The sequence below is a fragment of the Benincasa hispida genome, chromosome 9 (assembly GCF_027475165.1).
Source record: "Benincasa hispida cultivar pf3 chromosome 9, pf3_genome.v1.1, whole genome shotgun sequence".
NCBI classification, from domain to species: domain Eukaryota; kingdom Viridiplantae; phylum Streptophyta; class Magnoliopsida; order Cucurbitales; family Cucurbitaceae; genus Benincasa; species Benincasa hispida.
In genome coordinates this window covers 73679618-73689799 of record NC_143486.1, presented here as the reverse complement: position 1 = coordinate 73689799, position 10182 = coordinate 73679618, and the positions used below count along the sequence as shown (strand labels likewise).

The following is a 10182-nucleotide window of genomic DNA, read 5'->3' as shown; positions in this document are numbered from 1 at the left end:
ATAACATCCAACTTATGTCTCAATAAAAGTTTCGACCAATATGGAAGTTGGAAAAATATACTTTTTTTATTCCAATTTAAACTTTATTTTTCGTTTTTTATCACGTTTCTCTGGATGTTTGCTAAGCACAGAAAAGTTTAACAAGTTCAACTCTCGTAAGATATCTTCTCCATCCATGTCAACTGGAGGAGGACTACAGTCCACTTTTCCATCAAATTGTTTGCTTTTGTGCCAACTGTGATTATCTGAAAGATAACGTCGATGTCCCATAAAACATTGTTTTCCTCTTAGCCTCATTGATGATGTATCCTCTTTACAAATAGGGCATGCTTGGTAACCTTTGGTACTCTATCCAGATAGGTCACCATACGCAAGGAAATCGTTAATAGTCTACAATAAGCAAGCACGTAGTTGAAAGTATTCGTTGCTACACAATTGTAAGTGTGCACACCATCATTCCATAACTCCCTTAACTCTTCAATCAATGGTTGTAAGTAAATATCAATTTCTTTTCTAGGAGATTTTAGACTGAGTAAAATAAGGGAGACAATGAAATTTGTCTCTTTCATGCATTTCCAAGTGGCAAATTGTAGGGAATGAGCACCACTGGCTACATACTATATGAAGTACTCATATTCCCGAATGGATTGAATCCATCTGAAACTAGTCCTAAACGAACATTATGCGGGTTTGAAGCAAACTGAGGAAACTCACGATCAAAATGCTTCCACCCTTCAGAATCAGCTGGATGTTGCAACACTCCATTAATTTCAACACGTTTATCTTTAAACCACCTCATTTTAGGTGCAATATGCTTAGATGCAAACAATCAATTCAATCTTGGTATTTAAGAAAATTGTTGTAAAATTTTATGTGGAATCTTTTTACTTTTTTCATATTCAACTTTGTACCGAGATTCACCACATACTGGACACTGTTGCAAATCAACAAATTCTTTCCAATATAGGATGCAATCGTATATGCAAGCATGAATATACTCATAACCAAGTTCTAAGTCACGTAATTTTCTTTTAGCTTCATAAAATGAACTAGGTCTAGATGCTCCAATTGGAAAATGCTCCTTTTAACAATTCAAGTAACAAATCAAACGACTTGTTAGTCCAACCGCTAAGAATCTTAATATGCATCAACTTCACCAAGAACAACAAGACGGGAAATTTGTACAACCAGGGTACAACTGGTTGCGTGTTTCATTTGTAAAGTCTTCAAATAAGCTTGAATTATTATCTCTTTCTTGGGCATTGGTGTGTATTTTATTCTCATTTTCTTCTTCATTTACATTAGCAACTGGACACTATAGTTCATTTATAATATTCAAAAATTCATTTTCTTAATCTATAACATTCATCTCTGTCGTACTTAATCTATCATCATGTGTCGATTGAGATGTGTGACTCTTGTATCCCTTAGACAAGTCGACTGGGTCTCCATGATATACCCATTGATGATAAGATAGATAAATTCCATTAATGAATAAATGTCGTTCAACTCCATCTATTGATTCCTACCTAGCATTCATATATTTTCTACATGGACATCTTGTTTTTTCCGACTTATTAACATGAAGTTTTGCAACATCAAGGAATCGATATACTCCTAATGCATACTCAGTTGATAACTTGTTTCTAATCTTAATCCACTCTTTATCCATTCTTAATAATATATGCGATAAGTTGAACCTGTAGGATTTAGATAATTAGTTATATTAGAACATATAGTTCCAATTTCTCACTTTTAATTTTATTTCATTTACTTCTTGTTCGTGGTTTTGAATGAGTAAAGTACATTTAAGTGTGATTTTGAAAATGACAAAAGTCATTTTAACTATTTTAGAATCACTCCTATATATATCCTTATTTCTCTTTTGATCTTATACAATTTGCTCTTATAAAAGTAGATCTAAGGGTAAAAGGGCTTGAGATGTTTTGAGATAGTTTCAAAATCCTATGTCTAGGCTCTTTTCCTAGAACAATTTTATGAAAACTAAATTTTACCTAACCCTTTCGACGTTAGATTCAATTTCAGTATGCTATCTAGATGATCAATCTAGACTAATAACGATGAAATGAAAATTAATAAAAGCATACCAAGCTATGAATTGAACCAAGTCACTTTATTTTATATTAGGCCTTTGCTGCTTATGTTAGCACATTCACATATTTGAATTCCAAATATAAGCATGGCTTATGATTAAAGAAATAAATGATAAAGATTGAGATGAATAAAGTTCTTTAAACTAAATAAAAATAAATTATTCAAGGAAATATATACCCAAACAACTAAAAGAAGAATACTAAAATGAAAAACTTGCAACAAAGAAACTAAGTTGTCAACTACAAGAAGAATGCTGAAAATTAAGAAAAATAAAACTAAAAAAAATGATAGAATTGAGAATTAAACTAATGACGAAAATTAGAATGAAATGTGAACAAGAATAAGTAACCAAAAAAATTTAACCTAACTCCAAACTTTGTTTTTTTTCAATCTAATTTGTTCCTCCTTTTTAAAGGGGTTTAAGACAAGTCATTATAACCATTCCATTCTAATAGAATTGGATCAATTAACAAATAAGAAATTAACCTAACTCCAAACCTTGCTTTCTTTCAATTTGATTTGTTCCTCCTTTTTAAAGAGGGTTTAAGACAAGCTATTACAACTTTAACTTTCGAATAGAATTGGATAGATTAACAAGAATGAAATGTGCACAAGAATAAGTAATCAAAAGAATTTAACCTAACCTACAACACACACACAAAAAAAAAAGAACTCAAAATGAAACTAAGTATATTGAACAAAGAAGAAATTAAGTATATTGAACAAAATTAAAACTAAATTAAAAAAAAAAAAAAACTAAATAAACTCAAAATGAGAACACTTTATTAGATGAACTACTGTAAAGTGAAATGAGAACTAAATAATCAAATTTCATCAATAACCTAAAAATATATATATAAGTCCGGCAAGGGAGAAATCGGAGATGGCGATCGGACGAAACGGCAGCAGACGAACGAAATCGAAGGGAAAATCGAACAGCAAAGAATATTAGACGGGGGAAAAGAACGGGCGTGTAGAGAGGGGAAGAAGAGTCAAGGCGTCATTTATATCCAACGTTTTCCCGACGGTCGTCTGCCAAACCATCGGGATATAGTTAATAACTGTCGACGGTCACCCACTAACTGTCGATAGAACTTCGAAATTCTAACGATGTTCTAACACAACTGTCGACCAAAGTTTACCAAATTCCAAAGAGAATCTTAAAACCTTCGACGGTCGATTGAAAACCATCGGGATTTTAATATTGGTCGACGGTTAAACCTCACTATTGGCAGTTATTAACTTTATCCCGATGGTCCTCGTCAAGCCATTGGGCTAACGCTTCCCAAATTTTTGACCCCGTATTTCCATCGTCGAGATGGGTTGAAATCGCCGTCTCTTTTGGGTCATCGGGAGAAATATCGTCGTAAATAACCAAAATTCTTGTAGTGTCAAGTGTGCATTGCATGAAAAAACGTGATGTCAAACTTTGTCAAACGTGCAAATTAGCCTTGCTGCCCTCTAGAGGAGTTTTTAAGACATTTTGAAGACTTTCTACATTTTTAGTTTTACATTTTAACTTCTAAATTAGTATGCAACTAAGTTTCAAGTGTCCTTAGGTGTTATTTTCTACCCTTTGCATTTAATTGTATTTGAATGACTTTTGAGCTTTTATCCTGTGTACGACCATTTGACCTATAAAATAGCTTGTAATGCTTTGAAGACCCAGATTATCAATTTTAAAAAGTACTTATTCAACTATTTAGTGTTGTCTTTTCTTTCAAATATTGCTTTAGATTTGATGTTTAAATCAATTCACTTGATTAGTCTTGATCAAGCTAATTTTAGAGTTAGTTGTCTTAGGATCTAAGAGTGACCATCATAGATTCTAAGTATGATCTAAATTAAGTTTTTTTGTGAGTGTTTGCAAGGATCCTAGAAGGACCTCTAGTTTTACATCTAACAAACATAGCAACGCTTATCAATACATGAATGAAAAGGTAAAGCCTTCTCATTAATTCAAAATTTTTAAGCTAAAGATGTGTTTAAATAAAATTTTATCAAAAATGTTTAAATAAAGAAAAATATTTTTTTTTCTCAAATCAATGTCCTAAATCTATAAATTAATTCCTACGATAAATGATGATGGTTGCAAATTGAGTTTCTGGTGCTTGAATTATCAAAACTCATTATCACATTCAACAACCTAACTCCCTTTAGTGCAAGCCATAAAGATTCCCAATGAGAGAACCCAAAAAAAGCAAAGATGTCAACTACATAAATTAATAGTTCGATTAATAAATTAATTCCCACATCTTCCCTAAACCAAACATGGGATTAATGATAACAACAATACATTATTAAACTTGATATTGGAAAAAAAAAGAAAAAAAAAAGTGGGTTGTGGATTAGATGGAAGTTGAAGGGAATGGAGATTAAAAAAAAGGATGGATTGTATCTAAAAATTGAGCTTCAACCTCTGCAAGAGTTGAGAGCAGAGATAAAAATGGGTGAAAAAGAAAGAATTGAAGGATCTCAAAAGACAATGTCAAATCCATCAAGTTGTCAACTTTATACAATTTTCTATCTCCACCCTTTTTTTTTTTGAACCAATAATAATAATTTGGTTGGGTTTTTTTTTTTCTTTTTTTTTTTTTTTTTGAGGGAATATGGCTTTCTTGATTTGATTATTTCTCTCAACTGGTTGGACTTTGATCAGAAGTAACACCTCCAGCTTCACCTTCTGTAGGAGTTTGTTGTGATGTCTGTGAATCTGTAACCCAACATTAATATACTTTATTTACATTTTCTATATCAATCTTATTTATTTATCAAATCCTAACTTCTAATGCAAGTGTTATTTCTTTGATCACACCTAAAATAAAAAATAAAATAAAATAAAACATGGTTGCCTATTTGGAATGTTAAAGTGGTCCATCTTGAAAGACAGCTGGACACAGCTTGCTCTACATTTGTGTCTACTCTACCAAAATGGAAACGAATAAATTTTAAAAAATAAAAAAAAAAAAAAAAAAAGGAAAGAAAATACATAATTCAACCAATTATTAAGATTTCCTTTTTATCAAATTAAATATTCATTTCACAGAATGTTAGACTACTAGGGCTACTAATCTTAAAATATATATTTGCATATAAAAGAATTCTTTGGGGGCATTCAATTAGTTAGTATATTATAAAAATATATGTTTGGAATATATACTATTTTAGATAATAAGAATTTTCAAATAGTTTGGGAATTATACTCCTTCTAAAAAGAATACATTTTACTAAGAATGAAGTTATATAAGATTATCATCAACCAATTCTAGCATTAGCTAACATGGGTTAGCTAGATGACATGTGTTAATTAGGGCTCCAAGCAATACAATTTTCATATGCATTTTTTTCAATTTCTGTCATATACATTTAATGTTCAAAATCACTAGAACAATTAATGAAATCAAGGGGGAAGTTGAAAAATGAAAAGAAGGGTTTAAAGAGGAGTTTTTTTTTTTTTTTTTTTTTTTTTTTTACCAACACTCATTCTCAACTCCCTAAATAATTAATGACCCACTCCAAAAACAAATGAAATCTAATTTTTTGTTTATGTCAAAGCGTACTATCAAATTTTATACAATATCGTATAAGGACATTGATGATCGTATCTATTGCAATATTCATTTTTCTCCCCTCCACCACAATATTCATAGCAAAAGCACAACAAGCATGAGAAAAGTAAAATTGCAATAGACATGACCATCGTGTTAATGTTACGATAGACATGATCGTCTACGATGTAATAATGTATAAAATGTAAGAATACGCTTGGGTTTTTACGTAAATCTAAAATTGGATTTCATTTGCTTGTAGGAAGTGAGTCATTAATCATTTAGGGAGTTGAGAAGATCAAAATATGGTTTAAAGAGGGGTGAAAGGAGAAGAGAAAGATACAAAAAGGGGTTTATTTGAGAAATAGTGCAAGGTTGGGAAACTGAAACACACATGGAAATGCAGGCAAGAGTGCAGTAGCTGTCTATATAATGGAAATGCTACTCTGTCATCAATTTCCTTTCAACCATTTCATTGGCCCAGACAGCTCACTCACATGCCCCTTTACCTCTTCCCCCACATGGCCCCCACTTATTATTTTTTTTTTTCCCCTTTCTTTCTTACCTTATCATAATAATAATAATTATTATTATTATAAATCTCTTTTATCTGTTTATCTGTTCTTGTCAGATTTATGTTTTTAACTAAATTCAAGAAGAAATTGTAATATGTACCTGTAGAGGAAAAACGGTGTCGTATCAGAGGAGGATAATTGATTGAGGCAGCTTCAAACTGAGCAGCAGCAGCAGCAGCCGTAGGTGAAGGAGGAGGATAGTAAACATAAGAAGGAGGTAATACTAGACGAGGATGATGCGATTGTGAAGGATTGTGAAATGTTCCTCTTGGGGATTGTAATGAATACCCATAAAAATATGGGGATTGTTGATAAATTTGTGGCTGTTGAACTTGTGGGTTGTACACTGCCTGTTCAAATTCAACTCTTTTTTATAAGTTATGGTTCATGTCCACCAACTGTTTGATCAAATGCCGCAATCAAATAATCCATATATATGTGTGTGTGTTTTAAAGAGAAAAGGAGGCTAACTTGGTGATGCTGGTAGCCATAATCAGGACTGTATGCTGGATATCTGTAAAACCAAATTATACACAAGTTGGTTAAGGTAATTGATTGAGTAATTGCTTAATTACCAGAAAGTCGTGTGCATGATTTCTCTTCTTTTTATGTACAATTTAGTAAATGGGATTGAACGCTAAACTTTGGGTTGTATCAATTTAAATTCTAACTAATAAAGATGTATTTGGTCCACTGAGTCGAGTTAATATGTTGGAAAGTTGGAAAATTTGTGTTTGAGTGTAAAGTTGTAAAATGAAGTTATTTGATAAATGTACAAACTTGAATAGTGTATACTATTGAAGTTGAGTTGTTTGATGAATCAAAGGGCTCATAATTGTATGATTTTAAATCATGAATTTTCATAAGTATATCCTTTTCCAAATTTCATTCAATTAATATTATGTGAAACTTACAATTTTTAAGTCAATTAAACTCCTAAATTTTCCTAAATCAATAAATTTAGACTATTAATTACGATTACTTTTGAAAATTATATATGCATCAAATTTTCAAATACGTGTAGACTTCTCCAAGTGTGAGTTTTATAAAATGGACTATTAGATGATTTTCAAAAGAAATTTTAATTGAAGAATTTAAATTGATTAATTTATAAAATTTGAGTTTAATTGTAGAATTATAAATTTCATATAAAGAAAAGTATAAATGGTTACACTTAGAAAAGCAAATATTTATCTAATAGTACAGTTATGCAGTGGTTTTGGGTTTGTTGATTGGTGGGTGGGGAGGAGCTGTTTGGTTTGTTTCTACATTGTCAGTAGTTCAGGTAAAAAAATTGACAGAGAAATGACAGTGATTATAGTTTTTGACTCATTATGACCACATTCAGGATAATGCTCAAAAACCAATAACCTAACTACCCTTTACAAAAGCAAGCTTTTGTTTTCTTTGTTAATTTCTACTTCTAATGTCAATTTGTAAACTATAACTATTTTTTTAAAGTCTCAAGTGAGTTAAAAGAATGAAAAACCACTATCATCGTTGATATCAAATATGTACCGTGAATCCAAAAGTAAATTCATGAATGAGTTTACGTAACTAGATTATAGATTATAGATTAATTTTTTTCACAAATTTTATACTATTTTCAAAATGTTTCTTTTATGACACGTATCAGCTATTCTCACAAGTTAAAGTTTTCTATAATATTTCAGCTCAAAATTTAAAGTTTTTTAGCATAATTTAGAAAATACTTAGATGCTCTTTCGGCTGCACCTATCTTTATGCATTCTAAGAAACTACCTAATAAAAAAACTGTCATGTTACAATTTTTTATTTTTCCAAAAAATGATTTTTTTTAAATTCTTTTTTTTTTTTTTTTTTTTTTTTTGTATAAAAATGAGGAATATGAGACTGGATGCGGTCTAGGGAGTAAGATGAATGGATGATATATTCATCAATTGCTCCATTTTGGGTGATAGAAAATTTATCTTTTAATTTTGAAATTTACAATGAAAAAAAAAAGGAGGAAGATGAATTGATGATATATGCACTTATAATTATTAAGATAAGGAAAGGGTTGCATGAAGACCCACATGGGACCATGTGTTTCTGATCATACCCAATTCCTGCACCCACATAATCTTCTTTTTATGGAATTAATAATCCCATATCTGATTTTATCTTAACTTTTAGTTTAATCCCTAATTTCAATTAAGTAAATAATAATAAAATGAACTGACCCGTATGGTGAATACACGATGGGGGGCGGTGGTGGAGGTGGCGGAGGAAGCGGTGGTTGGTTTAACGGCGACGGGACTCCACCATAGGATGGTGTTGCCTGCACCTGCATTGTACTTCCTTGATATGGATTTACGCTACTTTGCCCTCGTCCTAATACCAAATAACTTTTAAGAAAAAAAAAAACAAAAAGTCAAATAAAACTAACAATCATAAACTACATTACCAACCTCGTGGAGGCGAAGGCCGAGGCCGACCCAATGCCGCAATGTTACAATTTGCTCGTCTTCCATCGATTATCGGGTTTGCATTTGCACAAGCCCTTCTCGCAGATTCAGCGTCGCGAAACGTCACCTGTAAGCCGTAAATTAGATCACTACTGAACTCAAAAGCAATAACGGCTAACGAGGGAGATGGAAGGTTATGGAGAGAGAAGTTACAAATCCATATCCTTTAGATTTGGAGGTGTTTTTATCAGTGATAATAACAGCTTCAAGAATGTCACCAAATTGTTCAAAATAAGTTCTCATTAGGTCAGTGGGAGTTTCCCAAGCAAGGCCACCAACAAAGACTTTAGTGAAAGTTGTATCTCCAAATTGGGATCGGTAATGTGGGTAAGCCATGGCTCAGAAAACAAAGCTGCTGTTTCTTCTTCCTCTTCTTCTTCTTCTTCTTGTTCCTGATCTCGATGTTTTGTGTTATTCTTGATCTGCATGAAAAAATATATATCTAAAAAAGACTATGAATTTTGTGTGTTGTTGGAGTTTCACTCAATCGTCACTGCCTTCGAATTGATTTTTGTTGCACACCCACCTCCATATTTTGGACTTGTTGTAGAACAAAATCAAGAAGAATGAAGAAAAATGGTGGGAGTGACACACGGTTTAAGCCGTTGGTGGTGGTTGTTATAATTTGATAAAAATTAAAATAATAATAAATAAATAAATAAAGGAGAGAGAGAGAGAGAGAGAGATATGAGAGAGAAAATCCGACAGGTGCAAACTCTAATTTGCTGGATTGGGAGGTGGAAGAAGTGGGTTGGTGGGTGATGTAATAGGAGATGACAGGTGAGTGAGAGAATTGCTTCTCTGTCTTACCATTAAAATCCACTCTCCAACTCTCTCCCATCTAAATTATTTCCCCCCTCTATTTATCATTCTTCTCTTCCCCACCTAAATATATATACATATATATATATATATATATGGTTATATTACAAATGGGTAATTATAATGAGTGATACTTTTACAATTATTAATTACTTGAATAATAATATTTTTAGAGAATTACAAATCTCTTATCGATAAACTCTATTATTAATACACTCTTATTAGTGGTATTGTTTATTATAATATACTTTTGAGAGTTAGATGTAAATTTGGTTATATCTGCAATTTTTTTTCATTATACTATATTGACTAATACTTTGAGTCTAATTATTATATTAAAAAAATTAATAAATAATCTCTACTTCCATAAGAAAAATAAAATCATAAAAACTAAATTTCAATTTTCTCAAAGTTATAGGAATCAAATTTACAATTCAATCTATATGTTTTCTCTCTTCAATATATTTGAGTTTTTTTTTTTTTTTTTTTTCATTTGGTCAATGTTGTTCGGAAGTTAAAATTGCAAGTTATTTCATAAATTTTGAGATTTGTGTATGTAAATTTGGTTCATAAATGGTTAAAAGTGTTTACAAATGTTTATTAAGTCCTTAATTTTGAAAATGTGTAATAAGTTTT

The 10182-nt window shown here is 31.2% G+C and overlaps 1 protein-coding gene across 1 annotated transcript; it reads right to left on the bottom strand.

Moving 5' to 3' along the window:
• Positions 1–4329: 4329 nt before the first annotated feature.
• Positions 4330–9607, bottom strand: LOC120085291 (RNA-binding (RRM/RBD/RNP motifs) family protein). The gene is made up of 6 exons (XM_039041207.2): positions 8878–9607; positions 8668–8791; positions 8440–8590; positions 6710–6752; positions 6339–6588; positions 4330–4828 (listed from the first exon to the last, which is right to left on the bottom strand). Exons 1-6 carry the CDS (start codon positions 9058–9060, stop codon positions 4752–4754), a joined length of 828 nt encoding a protein of 275 aa, XP_038897135.1. The 5' UTR covers positions 9061–9607; the 3' UTR covers positions 4330–4751.
• Positions 9608–10182: the final 575 nt, after the last annotated feature.

Bases quoted from the DNA above. Each gene is read 5' to 3' on its own strand.
- LOC120085291 (XM_039041207.2), bottom strand. From the start codon at position 9,060: ATGGCTTACCCACATTACCGATCCCAATTTGGAGATACAACTTTCACT. The intron at 8,792-8,877 runs GTAACTTCTCTC...TACGGCTTACAG, and splicing joins AATCTAAAGGATATGGATTT to GTGACGTTTCGCGACGCTGA. The intron at 6,589-6,709 runs GTTAGCCTCCTT...GAATTTGAACAG, and splicing joins ATGGCTACCAGCATCACCAA to GCAGTGTACAACCCACAAGT.